Source organism: Felis catus, chromosome X (genome assembly GCF_018350175.1).
Source record: "Felis catus isolate Fca126 chromosome X, F.catus_Fca126_mat1.0, whole genome shotgun sequence".
Classification (NCBI taxonomy): domain Eukaryota; kingdom Metazoa; phylum Chordata; class Mammalia; order Carnivora; family Felidae; genus Felis; species Felis catus.
Genome location: NC_058386.1, coordinates 55,608,253 through 55,626,051, shown reverse-complemented (window position 1 = coordinate 55,626,051; position 17,799 = coordinate 55,608,253). Strand labels below are relative to the sequence as shown.

Here is a 17,799-nt window from a genome sequence, read left to right as displayed (position 1 = left end):
AGGGGGGCACGTGGGTGGCTCATTTGGTTGATCATCTGACTCTTGATTTCAGCTCAGCTCATGATCCCAGGGTTGTGGGGTCAACCCCCAAGTCAGGCTCTGTGCTGAGTTTGGGGCCTGTTTAAGATTCTCTTTTTCTCTCCCTCTGCCCCTCTTCCCCACTTTTGTGTACTCTCTCGCTCTCTAAAATAAACAAAAAAGTGTTTGTATCCAAATCTCTAAAGAACTTACAAAATTCAACACCCACCAAAAACAAATAATACAGTAAAAAAAATTGGCATAAGAAATGAATAGACACTTTTACAAAGAAGACATCCAGATTGTCAACAGACACATGAAAACATGGTCAACATTTCTCATCACCAGGGAAATACAACTCAAAACCACAATGGGATACCTCTTCACACCTGTCAGAAAGACTAAAATTAACAATACAAGGAACAAAAGATGTTGTTGAGGATGTGGAGAAAGTGGAACCCTCTTACTCTGTTTGTGAGCATGCAAAGTGGTGCAGTGACTCTGGAAAATAGTACAGAGGTTTCTCAAAAAGTTAAAAATAGAACTACCCTATTATCTAGCCATTGTACTGCTAGGTATCTACCCAAAGGATACAAAAAATACTGATTTGAAGGGGCACATGAACTGCAATATTTATAACAGCATTATCAACAATAACCACATTATGGAAAGAGCCCAAATATCCATTGATTGATGAGTGGATAAAGAATATGGGGTATACATATTCAATGCAATATTACTCAGCCATTAAAAAGAATGAAATCTTGCCACTTGCAACAGTATGAATGGAGCTAGTGTGTATTATGCTAAGCAAAATAAGTCAATTAGAGAAAAACAAATACCATATGATCTCACTCATGTGTGGAATATAAGAAACAAAACATATGAACATAGGGGAAGGGGAAAAATTGAGAGGGAAGCAAACCATAAGAGACTCTTAATTATAGAGAACAAACTGAGGGTTGATGGAAGGAATGTGGGTAGGGGATGGGATAAATGGGTGATGGGCATTAAGGAAGGCACTTGTTATGATTAGCACTGGATGTTGTATGTAAGAGATAAATCACTAAATTCCACTCCTGAACCCAATATTACAGTATATGTAAACTAACTAGAATTTAATTGAAACTTTGAAAGAAAAAAGTTTTTAAAAAATGAAATAGACCACAATTTCTTTATCCATTCATTAGTTGATGGACATTTAGGCTCCTTCCATAATTTGGCTATTGTTGAAAGTATATACAATGGAATACTACTTGGCAATGAGAATGAATGAAATATGGCTTTTTGTAGCAATGTGGATGGAACTGGAGAGTGTTATGCTAAGTGAAATAAGTCATACAGAGTAATACAGATACCATATGTTTTCACTCTTATGTGGATCTTGAGAAACTTAACAGAAGACCATGGGGGAGGGGAAGGGAAAAAAAAAGTTAGAGAGGGAGGGAGCCAAACCATAAGAGACCCTTAACAACTGAGAATAAACTGAGGGTCAATGGGGGTGGGAGGGAGGGGAAAGTGGGTGATGGGCATTGAGGAGGGCACCTGTTGGGATGAGCACTGGGTGTTTTATGGTAACGAATTTGACAACAAATTTCATATTAAAAAAAAAGAGTTGGATGTTTAGCTGACTGAGCCAACCAGGCACCCGTAGCCTGGAAGGCATTGTAATGCAATGGCAAAAAGTGGCTTCAGATTCATACATGGATTTAAATCTCTAGTACATCATTTAATTCCTGGGTGATCTTGGCCAAGTAGCTTAAATTCTCTGAGTTTTGGTTTCTTCATCTGTAAAATGAACGTGACAATAGAACGTTTCTCACAGAGTTGTCATGCAAAGGAGACCATTTACGTAAAGTACCTGGCATAAGAGAAGTCATCAACCTATGCTATCCCCTAGTCCTCTACTTCTTTTATTTTATCTAAAATTTTTTAAATGTTTATTTATTTTTGAGAAAGGGAGAGACAGACAGAGTGTGAGCAAGGGAGGGGCAGAGAGAGAGGGAGACACATAATCCGAAGCAGGCTTCAGGCTCTGAGCTGTCAGCCCAGAGTCTGATGTGGGGCTCGAACTCATGAACCTTGAGATCATGACCTGAGCCGAAGCTGGGTGGGACGCTCAACCGACTGAGCTGCCCAGGTGCCCCTATAGCCTTCTATTTCTTAATCTTACTTCCCGTCTGGTTTCTCTTCTTGTTACTGATATATCCCAGTTAACTTATGCATCTTTTCTCCCATTTTGTGAAAGAAGAACTGTAACATTTTAGGACAAACACACTTAAGATTTTTTACAAGAAACACAAGGGTTATAAAATATTACTTTATATCATCAATATAAAACTCTCTTAAAACCTATCTCACAAATTACAGAAGCTTAAGAAACACCTTTTGGAAAATTACCTTTCTTTCCAGGCTCCCAGAGCATTTAAAAAACCCTCCTGGGGCGCCTGAGTGGCAAAGCCTGCTTCAGATCCTCTGTCTCCTTCTCTCTCTCTGCCTCTCTGTCTCTCAAAAATAAATAAATATTTAAAAAAACCCTCTCCATATATATGTATTTCCACATGTGGATAAGAGCAAATGACAAACAAGTACTGTAATGAAATATTTTAACGAAGCCAGCTGTGGTCCCAGATGGGAGAGATGAAGCAGAAGCTGGCATATTAAATTAATATTGGATATTTATTTTATTTTCTTGGGGACGTATATTGCCTTTCCTAAAAATCTATCACATATGGTTTCTTTACTTTCCTTCTATTTATACCTTGCAAATTGTGAAAACAATTTGAAATTTATAAGAGGCTGATCTGCTTCTTTGGGTTAACGGTTATGGTTCTGATTCCAGCATGAAGGACAGATAGACACATCAAGCTGATAAGTTCCTATCTGGATGAACCTAAGCTGATGAGACTTATAGCTGTCTTGCAACTCCACATTAGAGTAATCCACTAAAATGATTAACTCCAGGATTTCAGGTTTTGGTTCTTAAAACCTGAGAGGGAGTCTTGGCTGTGTTGTTATGCTGCGGACTCTTTGAATGTCCTAAAAGTTGAGAAAGCATATTTAACCAGACCACAAATCAGGATAGAGTTTCTGTGTTAGGTGAAGTGTAAATTTCCTCTGAGAATGTTTTTGTTTTTGTTTTCCTGTAATGATGATGAACAGGGATCAAGTTGTGGTTTTATATAAATAGTAATGTTTCTGTAGGAATATCATTGTAAGCAATCTCACTCCTTTCTGCCTCTGATGCTGTTCATTGGAACAAGAGCAATGAAAAAGCTTTGAACTCAACCAACATTTATTGAGGGGTTATTATATTCCAGGCACTTTCACATACATTACTATAGTTAATTCTTAGAAAAATTTTTTACGAATATATTATTTCAAGGAGAGTATACATGACTTACTCAGGTCACAGAGATTCTAAGGGGTGGAGCTAGACCATATTTCAGCTCTGTATTACCTATATTGTTCGAAGCTCTGTGTTCTTCCCACAGCATCACAGCTAAAATAGAGTGATTCCTCATCTCTGCCCTGTATTAAGACTCTGTCCTGTATTAGAGGTGGTGTTATCTTTACATACAAGAAATAGGGAAAATGGGATTTGTATTCCCCAATATTTTTTACAAAGTTTATTTTTAGATCAGTTTTAAGGTCATAGCAAAATTGAGAGGGAGGTACAGAGATTTCCCATAAAGCCCTTCACCAACACATGTACAGCCTCCCTCATAATCAAAATCTCCCACCAGAGTGGCACATTTGTTACAGTTAATGAACCTACATTAACACATCATAATCACCCAAAGTCCACAGTTTACATTAGGGTTCACTTTTGGTGTTGTACATTCTATGAGTTTGGACAAATGTATAATGGCATGTATCCACCATTATAGCAGCATACATAGTATTTTCACTGCCCTAAAAATCCTCTTTTACTCCATCTATTCATCTCTCTTCTCCCTTTCCACACCCTCTGGCCCAAACCATCTTTTTACTGTCTTCATAGTTGTGTCTTTTCCAGAATATCATAATGTTGGCTTCATACAGTAGGTAGCCTTTTCAGATTGGTTTCTTTAACTAATATGCATTTAAGTTTCCTTCATATTTTTTTGTCTTGATAGCTCCTTTCTTATTAGCAATGAATGAAATTCCATTGTACAGATATAACACAGCTTATTTGTACATTTACCTACAGAAGGACCTCTTGGGTCCTCCCAAGTTTTGGTAATCCTGAATTACCAAAGCTGAGACAGCTGAAAGAGGACCAATTTCTAAATACTCAACATCCTTTAGTACTGTTTCCTAAAAAAACTATTTGCCTGAGAACTCATCTTCTCTTTGTCTTTCCCACTTGCTTTTCCAAGTTTCTCAAAATGAAAGCATACTTTTCAAAGGTCAAGAATTTTACTATGGTATATTGACCCAGGGTGTAAATAACTCTTGGTGCTAAGCAAAGCAACAATTTCACAAATTGATGTCCAGGAATCTTCTTTAAGTTGAGGCCCTATAATTACCCCTTCCCCATCCACCTCACTAAGACCTGCATTTCCAATAAAGTTTATGTTTTATGTTTAATAATGACAAATACCATAGGATTTCACTCATGTGGAATTTAAGAAACAAAATAAATAAGCAAATGGAAAAAAAAGAGAGAGATGCAAACCAAGAAATAGACTCTTAATTACAGAGAAAAAAAATGATGGTTATCAGAGGGGAGGTGGGTTGGATGATGGGTTAAATAGGTGATAGGCATTAAGGAGGGCACTTGTTATGAGGAGCACCGGGTGTTGTATGGAAGTGTTCAGCCACCATATTGTATACCCGAAACCAAATATTACACTGTATGGTAACTAACTGAAATTTAAATAAAAAACTTAAAAAAAAAAACCCTGAATGACCAAACTTACCCAGTCAAATAATGTAAGGTAATTAATTGACTCAAATCTTTGATCCATGAAACAAGATATCCTAAGGATAGCAGCACAATCCTATTCTATGGTTCACACTGACAGAAGGGTTTATGACCTTGATGTTGGTTTTCAGGATACCCTAATTGTATAATGGCTATTTGAGGTTTGTTGCTACAAATAAAATTTATGAGATCTGAAAAAAATTTCATGCTATTTTTATGTATTGTGTATGAATAACAATAGCAATTGTAACTCAGTCTAGAAAACTTTTTATACTTGGAGCCTATGATCACAAGGAAATAAAAATAATTCAATATCTATTTATGGACATGTCTGTTTTGCAGAGAAATTCAATATGGTGATCAATAGGAGACTTTCAAGTATAAAAATATATTGTAATACAATTCTGTGCGGAGAATGCAATGGAAATTTGATTTCAAGAAGAAAAAGAAACAATGTAAGTTTTCTGAAGGTTAAAGGAAAGTTTACACTTTCCTGTTTAATGTTTGATAGTAGGCATCAAATTGCTCTGGTATTTAGAAACTAATGAAAACCTTTAATTTTTTTTAATGTTTATTTATTTCTGAGACACAGAGAGACAGAGCATGAGTCGGGGAGGGGCAGAGAGAGAGGGAGACACAGAATCAGAAGCAGGCTCCAGGCTCTGAGCTGTCACCACAGAGCCGGACGCGGGGCTCAAACTCACAAACCACGAGATCATGACCTGAGTCGACGTTGGCCGCTCAATCGACTGAGCCACCCAGATGCCCCCCAATGAAAGTGTAATATAACAGTTTTATTTTAAGTTGTCCATATGTATAGTATGCTAGATATTATACCTTTTGCAACTATTTAAACATGATGAAAAAATTTAGATGTCAACCTAAAAATATGTGAGGTAGTACATAGCTTCTCAAAATTCTTCTAGGGGTTATGTGGATAAAAGTTTGAAGATCCCAATCCTTTAGGGTTGTTGTGAGGGTGAGTTATAATCTGTGAAAAGCTTCTAGGATAATGCTCAATTAATGCACCTAATATTTGAAGGACTGAATTCTAATTTTAACCCTCCTTCTTATCTGGTATTTGATACAGGGCATTTGTTTTCCTCTGCACTTTAGCCTCATTGTCTGGATAAAGGATAAAACAGAAGACTATACAAACACTTTGAATATAGGAAGTTAGACAAGCATGAGTGTACCTAACATCAGTAATATCAATGGTATTGATTATAGTGATGAAACCAGGTACAGATTTTGTTATAGCAGATATGCAATAAATGCTTGTCAAATTAGTGAATGAATGCTATAAGGAACCTTGGTAGAATGAGAGACCATATACTCTTTAGTGGGCACCTTCTTTAGTATGTGCATTGGTGTTTTTAAAACCCATTTCTGGCATTTTCTCATGAAGGTAAAAGGAGTAGGAAATAAAATCCTTCGCTGGGATGTGGCTACTCATTAATTTTCTGAAGGTGTTTCTTCATTGGACTCTATTATACTGTGGTATAGTACAGTGGTTAAAAGTAGTGCCTCTAGAACCAGCCAGGTTAAGCTCAAGTTCAAAAACTGTCACTTAACTAGCTGTGTGTCTTTGGGCAAGTCAGTTAACTTCTCTTCAACTCAGGTATCTTTAAATGGGTATAATAATAATAATACTAACCTCATAGGATTGTTTTGAGGATTAATGAAGTGGGTTTATAGGATTATAGGTTTGCAGACAGAAGAATGTTCCTGCCAAATATGCCCATGTCCTAATCTTTGGAACTTGTGAATATGTTACCTTACAGGGTAAGGACAACAACAACAACAACTTTGTGGATGTGATTAAGTTAAGGATCTTGAGATGGGGAGATAATCCTGTGTTATTTGGTTGGTTCTTATAAGTGAAAGAGGGAGGCAGGAGAGTCAGTTTCAGAGCAATGCAGTGGGAGAAAGGCTTGATCAGCCATTACTGCCTTTGAAGATGGAGGAAGGAGGCTATGAGCCCAGGAATGTGGACAGCTTCTAGAAGCTGGAAAAGGCAAGGAAGTGAATTCTTTCCTAGAGCCTCCAGAAGGGAAAACAGCCCTCTGACATCTTGGTTTTGACCCAGTGAGGTCCATTTCTGATTTCTGACTTCTGGAACCATAAGATAAGATAGAACTATAAGAAATAGAACAGCAATACAGGTGGCTTGGTCATTATTACTCTATTTACAACTCTCTTCAGTTCTGGCTTTTCCTGGCTTTCATCACAGGGCAATGTAATCTAAACACTTCTTCAAAATAAAAATGGATCCTTTTGCCCATGTACACATGATTTTCCAACCCGTAACTACTTTTGATCTCAAGGCATTGGCCTGTAACAGTGGCCTCAGTTCTACCTTGGACAATGAACAAGAGATCTCTTGGGTAAGCTGTAAGATAATTTATAACAACCTCTTCTTAGATTTTCCACTTACACATTGAAAATCATGTGCTTTAATGAAAAACCTATACAGTGAGTTGAGTCACAAAACCATATTCTGAGGTCCTATTCAGAAAACAGTGAACTCCTAAGTATGGTCTTTCCTTTGGCAGGGGATTTCTGAGCGTAACAATGAGATGCTAGAGTAGCACTCAACCCTTCAGGTTGTTCAGGTCTAAGGCTCTTGGGGATTAGAACACTAGAACCAGGAAAAATGGGCAAGGGAAGAGGAAAAGAACTTGCTTCCTCAGAGGGAGGGTGGAAAGAGCAAGGGAAAAAAAATACAGCCAAGTAATGGGAAGTGAGAGATGGCCTCCCACCATTGATGCCTCCCTGTTCTCTCGCTCTTTTTGGAAACTTTCCACTTAGAAGCTCCAGAGCAGCGCACTTGCCCCTCGAGGCTGGGCTTGAGGAATGAACCTGGGGCAGGCTGGGAAAGTCTTGCTTTGAGAGCCGCCGCCCTGGCTGAGTGGTGCGGCGATCGCAGGGAGGAGTCATGGGACGAGAAACGGAAAGACTACATCTCCCAGGCCGCCACGCTTTCCAGCTGGAGTCCCAGGGCGCCGGCGGCTCCCCAGTTTCCGTAGGGAAGCGCCGGGCTACTGCAGCTATTGTGCGTAGTGATATCGCCCTCCTCTTCTCTCTCGGGTGTCTAGGGTGGAAGGCTACGTTTTATTGCCTCCTAGGCTTAACCCGTCCGGAGACTAACAGGACAGCAGGCCGGCTCCCTTGGACCAGGAAGAACTCTTGGGAGCAAGAACACTTTGGTAACGCAATCCCAGGGTGCGTGGAGAACAGTTGGAGAAGGAGCCGGAGTGCTGAGGCTCAGCACAAGGGTTCGCTGGGGTTGGGCGGCAGCTCTGGCTTTAAGAAGGGGGAGGGGACAGTACAATCAGGGCTGCCCGCGGAGTTCGGCAAAGGAAATCTTCAGCTAGCTCGGGAACAAGGAGCGAGGAGAGGAGAGTTCCAGCCCCAGCGCTCACCACAGCCTACACCCTGGGCGGGCAGAAGTGTCACGTTTGCAGTTGCTCTGGAAGGATCCCGCTGCTCTCCGGGGGCAAGCTGGGCCGCCTGTCTGGGGAGGCAATGCCTTGGGGGCATGCTGCTTGCTAGGCAGAAGAACCCAGCCCGGGTCGGACCGCATTAGTTTGCTTTGCGTGTCACCTGAAGCAATTGCTGGCCTCCCGCTTCCGGTACAGGCCAGCCGGCTCTACCCGGGAATCTCAACCGAACAGGTACCTGTCGTCCAAAGGGAGGGAGGCTAAGAATTTCCCAGGCGGGACCCACACTCAGTCCTTCCCATCTACTCCCCTCTACTGTGTCGCTGATGCTCTTGGTCTTTGTGTCTTTCTTCTCTTTCAACCCTCGCCATCAGAACCATGGGGCATCCCCCGCTGGAGTTCAGCGACTGCTACCTGGACAGCCCTGATTTCCGCGAGAGGCTCAAGTGTTATGAGCTGGAGCTGGAGAGGACCAATAAATTCATTAAGGACGTGATCAAAGATGGCAACGCACTTATCAGCGCAATGAGAAGTAAGTGGAAGGCTTCGATGGATGAGCCGTTTCCTTGAGCCAGTGACTCTGGCCTTTAAGCTCTTCGACACTACAGGGAAAGGGAAGATTCAGGGTGCTTCCCAATCCTGTTCTCTTAGGCGAATGGGTTTCTGAACACTTCGGCAGTGGGGTCAGTAGAAGTGGAAGGTGGTGGCTGTAACTAGAACTTTGGGCCTTTCCCTTTAGTGGCCTTGACCTTATAAGACAGGATCTGTACCTGTGCCAAGGAATCTCTTACTCTGCACCTATTCTTACTTGGCAGGTTGTTCCGAGGGGGCAATTTGCCTGTACTGTCAGACATGTTTAGTGCTCATGTTTGGGTAAGGAGACATCCAAGCTGACCAAGGAACTGCCCCTAGCACCTCCTAGAGAGGAGGGGATTGAGGCCGGCAGCTTGAGTAATGATTTGTCCCAGCCCATAGTTGCTACAGATACAGATGGGGGCAGAAAAAAATTCCCTATCTCAACTTGTTTTCTAAGGAAAGCACCTTTGCCCCAGTGATTTTTTTTTTTAAGTTACTGAGCTAAAGTTTTGGTCAAAGTCAGTCTAAGCTCAGAATTATTGGATGGCCTCACATTCCACTGCATTTTGCTTGGGGGTGAAATAAAGACCTGCCTAGCACCTGACACAAGGATCCCAGTCCCCCCCCCCCCCCCCAGGGAGCATATTATAGGGCCAGAGTTAAGAGCCACTGGTCTGCAGGAATCTCACCTAACTTAGCTTTCCCAGTGGTCACAGCTGACAGCTGTGGGACCCTACCCCCTTTCCCTACTTGTGGAGTTTTTATTTCTGCTAGTTGGCAGAAGACTTAGAGTAAGAGAAAGAATAATAAACATTCCTGACAGGAGTGCAAGCAAGCTAGCCTTTTGTGCCAGAGTGTACCCAGAAGAATGGGGGGCAGTGATTGGGTGGAGTGATCATTTTTTCCCTTCTTGGCTGAAAAATGACTGCGAAAAATAAAGTCACTGGTCAGAGTTACTTGTAAATATGTCCTATATATTTATAACTTTTTTCTGAATGGATTTATCCCCAAAAGACTGTGTCTAAGTCCAGTGTGGTGACCTCCTTTGAGGCAAATACAGCCAATGAAGAACAGGGAGAAAGGCAGTGGTAACTGCTTTTTTATGCAGCTCTTACTGATTTGCTCCTGGGAGTCCGCTTTCACTGCTGGTGTTGTCTGCACATTTGGTCAGAATATATGAATTGTCCAAGTTCCTGCCAGTCACTTGATTGAGCTTGATTATTTAACGCTTTGTACTATTGTGGTCTAAATAAGAGCACACTCTTGGCAGCACCTTAAAGATGGGGTATTTTGAAATACTGATCCTTAGAGACTTCTAGGCCAGCTTTTGGAGTATGTTGCCACTTAATCAAATTTATTGAGAGGTTAAAGGTATGCAGGTTATACCACAAAAGTAGTTAGAAAGGTTGAGGGCTCATTAAAAAGGAAAGAGGAGAATATATGGATTAAAAACAATTACTTACTGTGATAAACTGCTTGGTGTAGCCTCTGCAGTCAAATATAGCTTGTCATAAGCCCCAGGAAGGGGATGGTTTTGAGAAGTGTATGCTAAGCAGAAAGTGTTTGTGCTAAAAAGTGACCTGCTAAGGCACAGCAGAGAGATTCAGATTTTTAAGAAAAAAATAAACAGTGCAATAAAACATTTGAGGAAGGGCAAATTTTTGTAAGCTACGGGCAAGTCATGGTTTTTATTCCTTCCTTCTTTCTGAGACTAAGAGTGGTAAGAGTCAATAATTATGCAGGCCTAAACTTTTGCAGATGGGTAGAAGATCCAAGAAATCAATTGGCCCATGGGGCTTCTGGATATTCAGGGTGGTTTTCTGTTTGTGAATATACATAGAAAGCCAAAATAGGACAGGTAGGAAATAAAACAAAGCAGCTAACCCACACTCCATTTCTTTCCTTTAAGTTGCACGATTCTAAAAACATGATTAGGTAGAGGCACAAGCGGGATGTTTCCTGCTGTCTTGACCACAGTAATGTTGATACTCCCACTCTACTTCCTCACACTGTGCTAGCTTTCTGAGAATAAGTGGGGAAGCAAAACAAAGGTATGCTTTTGCTTTGTGTGGAGGAAATAGGAAAAGAGAACACCGGAGCTGGAGTTAGAAGACCTGGCTTCACCATCTTGGGATAAGATGGTACAAATTGCTGACTTTATCTGTTAAATGGGGGGAATTATACCCACCTCACAAGGTTGTGGTGAGACTCAAGGGAGTAAATAGATTATGAAAGTGTTTTGTAAATGGAAACAGCTAAGCATTGGAAGTTGTTGATAACATGTCTTTAGGCTAATAATGTATCTGCTGGTGAATGTGTATTTTTAATGAGGTTTCTGAAGGGAAATGCATAAGCAGAAGTAGTTGGAAGCATATTTTTTGCTGTCATCTTATTGGAAAATGTCACTCCCTTCATTGATTGGCATATGTCAGCAGTTAATTTTGTATTCATATGTGGGGATTTGTTTTGGCAGTTGGAGTCTGGCATTAAAGTCATGAAGAATTATAGACACCTTTATATTTAACTTACTAAACTGACTATCAAATCAAATGGCTAGTGTTCCTAGGAACCAATGAAACTTGGTGCATTGTGCTGCAAAAACTAGTTGCAGTTTTTGTTAGAGTTGTTAACCTGGGTGGAACTTGATTTCTATGTTTATTCTGCTTGTGTCTGATTTTGTACAGAGCTCCAGATGAGGTTTTAGTCACAACTGTTTGTGATGATTTATTCATTAAATGTAGGTCCCTTTTGAATATTTACATTTACTTTTGTACTCATAGGTCATTGATGTTATGAATAATACCGTTTCTCCCTTGGGGAAGTGGTTTATTTCCCCCACTTAAATGTGATCCATTTATAATTGTTGGAGTACAAGATGATGATTATAACATAAACTAATGGAAAATAAAAACATCATCACTGAAAGGTGAATGTATTTCCTGCTTTTCTGTTTGTCCTTTGTTTTTCTGTTGGGAGTTTGGTCCCTGATGTTTGAATATTTTCTAAGCACTCACACTAGGTATTATTCAGAACAAGTGATGTGGCTCCTTCTTATATCACAGTGCAATATAATACACTTTTTTAAAAAAAATTTTTTTTTCAACGTTTATTTATTTTTGGGACAGAGAGAGACAGAGCATGAACGGGGGAGGGACAGAGAGAGAGGGAGACACAGAATCGGAAACAGGCTCCAGGCTCTGAGCCATCAGCCCAGAGCCCGACGCGGGGCTCAAACTCATGGACCGCAAGATCGTGACCTGGCTGAAGTCGGACGCTTAACCGACTGCGCCACCCAGGCGCCCCTATAATACACTTAATAAATGCTATATATAGTTCACTGAACACATACCATTCATTCAGTAAGTACTTGTGCCCATACTATATTCAAGCCAGTGTTCTCAGGGCTATCACAGGTGTGGCAGAGTAAGTCATAGACGGATCCTGCCATGAGAGAGTTCCTAGACTAGTAGGAGAGACAAGACATGGGTAGAGTTCACTATCATGTATATCATAGATATGGATCAGAGTCATAACAGTGGAACAGGTGGCTACTGTGGCACATGACACTAGCAGGAGAGCTTATTTCTTGGTGGGAGGACAAGGAAAAGTAAAGGAGGAAGTAGCATTGGAATTGGGCAGAATTAATAACACTTATTGCTTGTTTAACTGTTCCCATGTGCCGGGCATTAAAATAATCATAATAGCTTATGAGGTAAGGATTATATTCCCATTTTATAGATGAGAAAACTGAAGTTCTGAGGTATTAAGTAACTTTCTCAACTAAAAGGGGCAAAAGTCTGAATTAGAACCCAGACCTGACTCTAAAGGCATTAAATATCGGGCATTAAATATCATAATAGCTTATGAGGTAAGGATTATATTCCCATTTTATAGATGAGAAAACTGAGTTCTGAGGTATTAAGTTCTGAGGTATTAAGTTCTGAGGTATTAAGTAACTTTCTCAACTAAAAGGGGCAAAAGTCTGAATTAGAACCCAGACCTGACTCTAAAGGCCCTGCTTATTTTGCTGTGTTGGACTGTATTCAGGGCAAGGATTTCTTGTAATAGGAATGATATAAAGAATGTAAAGGGCCAGCAGATAATTCGTCATCTGCAATATGTAGGGTGCAGGAAGGAGTTTTGGGAGATGAGGTTGGAATAGAAGGTTGAGGACTTGACTGTGCAGGAACCTATTAAGTACTTTAGATTTTCCTTTGTAGATAGCATAAAGATGTTTTTGGTAGGAGAGAGGCATGGTTTGAGCTGTGCTTTAGGAAGATTCATCTGAGCGTGACATGTAGGGTGCGAGCAACTCCACACAAATATTTGTGACTTTTAGAAGTTAATTGGCAGCTTTAAATTCTCTTTGATATAGCTCAGGGGTCAGAAGACCTCTTCTATAAAGGGCCATATTTGAAAAAAAATTATTTAAAAATTTTTTTAATGTTCATTATTTTTGAGAGAGAGACAGAGTGAGAGTGGGGGAGGGGCTGAGAGAGAGGGAGACACAGATTCTGAAGCAGACTCCAGGCTCTGAGTTGTCAGCACAAAGCCTGGTGTGGGGCTCGAACTCAGGAACTGTGAGATCATGACTTGAGCTGAAGTCGGACGCCCAACCAACTGAGCCACCCAGCGCCCCTAAAAATTTTTTTAATGCTTATTTATTTTTGAGAGAGAGGGAGAGAGAAGAGAGAGAGAGAAAGAGAGAGAGAGATCATGAGTGGGGTAGGACAGAGAGAGACAGACACGGAATGCAAAGCAGGCTCCAGGCTCCGAGCTGTCAGCACAGAGCCCAATGCGGGGCTCAAACCCCCAACCCTCGAGATGATGACCTGAGCCAACGTCGGACACTCAACTGACTGAGCCACCCACGCACCCCATGTAAAGGGTCATATTTTAGGCTTTGCAGGCCATACAATTTCTGTGGAAATTACTTAACTGCCCTTGTCATGAAAAAGCAACCATAGGTAATATGTACATGAAATGAAAGTGGTTGTGGTCTAATACAACTTTATTTATTGACATTGATACATGAGTTTCAGTTAATTTTCATATGTCATGAAATATTCTTCTTTTGAATTTTTCAACTATTTAAAAATAGAAAAATCATTCTCAGCTCAGCTGGGGGGGGGCAAACAAAAATAGGCAGCAGGTTGGGTTTGTCTCACTGGTAGTAGTTGGCAGACCTTTGATATAACTAGTTAACCTAAAAACCCCAAATGGATTTTTATTGGTAAGGCACTGAAAATAGCTAATGGTAGAACATAATGCCCTATTTTACATTTCCATCAACTAGGTTTACCTTGGTGTGCTGTTAATTATGCCCGATCTGGATTCAGGGATCATAGGCTCAAATGTGGTCAGAGGCCAAGGAGAAAACAGAAAAGTGTAAAGCTGTTGGACATGGGTTAATAGGACTGGAGTGATTGGGGTAAAATATCACCCCTTTAAAATGGACTTTACCTTCTTTTAAAAAAAAAGTGATAAAATACATCCACAGCCTATATTTAATCAGGTTGCAACTCCAGAGCTAGATGATCTAACTCTATTAGTCTATGAGTCTTGGACACTAATGGGCTAGGGAAATGAAAGACAATAGTCTCCAGATAGAGACTTCTCTGGGGAAGTACTACTGGCCACTGTTTGCAAATGAGCAGAGGCAGAGTGATAGTATAATGGGAAAAAACTCTAGACATGATGACTAGATAGTTGGGTATGGTTCTCTTACCAATGGGGTCTGTGACATTGGGAAGTCATTTTGCTGGGGCCCCAGGTCTGCAGCTTTACAAAGGTAGGGGTAGGCAGGAGATCTATAAGCTCACTTTCAGCTCTAACATTCCATGACTTTTTTTTTTTTTGCATCGCATATTGTAGTTTAATCATTTGGGAAAGGAATGACTAACCCAATTATAGGAAGTTATTTTATCCCTATGTAAATTTTCACATTATTTTAATGTACATGTCAGTATTTAAATAGAAAAAAATTAAACAATATTAGTCTTTCAAAAACCAAGGATAACATACTTTATGTATGTTTGTATATATAAAACAGATGTCAGAAAAAAAAATAATTTCCCTAAGCCCACCTATATACATGTACAACCACACATACATAGGCTGTCTAGGACTAATGAAAACTTATGTTTTAAAAGAATGCAAAAGATGCATTCTGTACTAAAAATGTACATTAGGTTGATAAATAGAAATAATATAATTTGTATAGGTTTTATAACCTAGTCTTAAATTAAAAAAAAATATCACTTTCTTATATCCTATACTTTTAAAGACAGAGTTTTAGATGTTTATAGTAAGGTAAACCTTTTGGGGGTGCTTGTTCAGCTCTTGCTTTGACAACTGGGGCACCTATGTGATAAGTGCTTTCCTGGAAGGATGGGTTGATTCCATCTTTGAGGCAAATATGATCTTGAATATCCTTAGTGGAGCCACCTCTACCTTGACACAGAAATAACCTGGTTGCTAGTTCCAACTCTGTCACTAGTTTGCTGTATGGCATTGAATACATCTTTAGCTTTGTGAGCCAGAGTTTTCCCATTTTTAAAATTGGAGTTTGGGTCAGTAAGCTTTAGAGTTCCTCTTGGTTTTATCGTTCTCTATTTTCTGGGCTGTACCTATCTTGCTCAAATAGTCAAGCAACCTAAATTGGTTCTGTTATAAACTTTATTTATTTATTTTTTTGTTTTTTTTTTTTGTTTTTTTTTATATATATATGAAATTTATTGACAAATTGTTTTCCATACAACACCCAGTGCTCATCCCAAAAGGTGCCCTCCTCAATACCCATCACCCACCCTCTCCTCCCTCCCACCCCCCATCAACCCTCAGTTTGTTCTCAGTTTTTAAGAGTCTCTTATGCTTTGGTTCTCTCCCACTCTAACCTCTTTTTTTTTTTCCCTCCCCTCCCCCATGGGTTCCTGTTAAGTTTCTCAGGATCCACATAAGAGTGAAACCATATGGTATCTGTCTTTCTCTGTATGGCTTATTTCACTTAGCATCACACTCTCCAGTTCCATCCACGTTGCTACAAAAGGCCATATTTCATTTTTTCTCATTGCCACGTAGTATTCCATTGTGTATATAAACCACAATTTCTTTATCCATTCATCAGTTGATGGACATTTAGGCACTTTCCATAATTTGGCTATTGTTGAGAGTGCTGCTATGAACATTGGGGTACAAGTGGCCCTATGCATCAGTACTCCTGTATCCCTTGGATAAATTCCTAGCAGTGCTATTGCTGGGTCATAGGGTAGGTCTATTTTTAATTTTCTGAGGAACCTCCACACTGCTTTCCAGAGTGGCTGCACCAATTTGCATTCCCACCGACAGTGCAAGAGGCTTCCCGTTTCTCCACATCCTCTCCAGCATCTATAGTCTCCTGATTTGTTCATTTTGGCCACTCTGACTGGCGTGAGGTGATACCTGAGTGTGGTTTTGATTTGTATTTCTCTGATAAGGAGAGACGCTGAACATCTTTTCATGTGCCTGTTGGCCATCCAGATGTCTTCTTTAGAGAAGTGTCTATTCATGTTTTCTGCCCATTTCTTCACTGGGTTATTTGTTTTTCGGGTGTGGAGTTTGGTGAGCTCTTTATAGATTTTGGATACTAGCCCTTTGTCCGATATGTCATTTGCGAATATCTTTTCCCATTCCGTTGGTTGCCTTTTAGTTTTGTGGGTTGTTTCCTTTGCTGTGCAGAAGCTTTTTATCTTCATAAGGTCCCAGTAATTCACTTTTGCTTTTAACTCCCTTGCCTTTGGGGATGTTTCGAGTAAGAGATTGCTACGGCTGAGGTCAGAGAGGTCTTTTCCTGCTTTCTCCTCTAAGGTTTTGATGGTTTCCTGTCTCACATTTAGGTCCTTTATCCATTTTGAGTTTATTTTTGTGAATGGTGTGAGAAAGTGGTCTAGTTTCAACCTTCTGCATGTTGCTGTCCAGTTCTCCCAGCACCATTTGTTAAAGAGGCTGTCTTTTTTCCATTGGATGTTCTTTACTTCTTTGTCAAAGATGAGTTGGCCATACGTTTGTGGGTCTAGTTCTGGGGTTTCTATTCTATTCCATTGGTCTATGTGTCTGTTTTTGTGCCAATACCATGCTGTCTTGATGATGACAGCTTTGTAGTAGAGGCTAAAGTCTGGGATTGTGATGCCTCCTGCTTTGGTCTTCTTCTTCAAAATTACTTTGGCTATTCGGGGCCTTTTGTGGTTCCATATGAATTTTAGGATTGCTTGTTCTAGTTTCGAGAAGAATGCTGGTGCAATTTTGATTGGGATTGCATTGAATGTGTAGATAGCTTTGGGTAGTATTGACATTTTGACAATATTTATTTTTCCAATCCATGAGCAGGGAATGTCTTTCCATTTCTTTAAATCTTCTTCAATTTCCTTCATAAGCTTTCTATAGTTTTCAGCATACAGATCCTTTACATCTTTGGTTAGATTTATTCCTAGGTATTTTATGCTTCTTGGTGCAATTGTGAATGGGATCAGTTTCTTTATTTGTCTTTCTGTTGCTTCATTGTTAGTGTATAAGAATGCAACTGATTTCTGTACATTGATTTTGTATCCTGCAACTTTGCTGAATTCCTGTATCAGTTCTAGCAGACTTTTGGTGGAGTCTATCGGATTCTCCATGTATAATATCATGTCATCTGCAAAAAGCGAAAGCTTGACTTCATCTTTGCCAATTTTGATGCCTTTGATTTCCTTTTGTTGTCTTATTGCTGATGGTAGAGTGGGCATCCTTGTCATGTTCCTGATCTCAGGGAAAAAGCTCTCAGTTTTTCCCCATTGAGGATGATGTTAGCTGTGGGCTTTTCATAAATGGCTTTGATGA

At 40.1% G+C, this 17,799-nt stretch overlaps 1 protein-coding gene across 6 annotated transcripts in view; it reads left to right on the top strand.

Moving 5' to 3' along the window:
- Nucleotides 1–7,997: 7,997 nt before the first annotated feature.
- Nucleotides 7,998–17,799, top strand: part of OPHN1 (oligophrenin 1) — a 594,929-nt gene continuing 585,127 nt past the window's right edge. For 3 of the 6 annotated variants that reach the window (XM_045051063.1, XM_023249185.2, XR_006593207.1), the window contains exons 1-2: nucleotides 8,020–8,152; nucleotides 8,745–8,902. In XM_045051063.1, the coding sequence (XP_044906998.1) occupies nucleotides 8,749–8,902 (154 nt within the window). In that variant the 5' untranslated portion in view covers nucleotides 8,020–8,152; nucleotides 8,745–8,748. Of the gene's footprint in view, nucleotides 8,605–8,744; nucleotides 8,903–17,799 lie in introns of those variants that run through there. The other 3 variants (XM_023249184.2, XM_023249183.2, XM_023249187.2) reach the window with 3 other exon arrangements.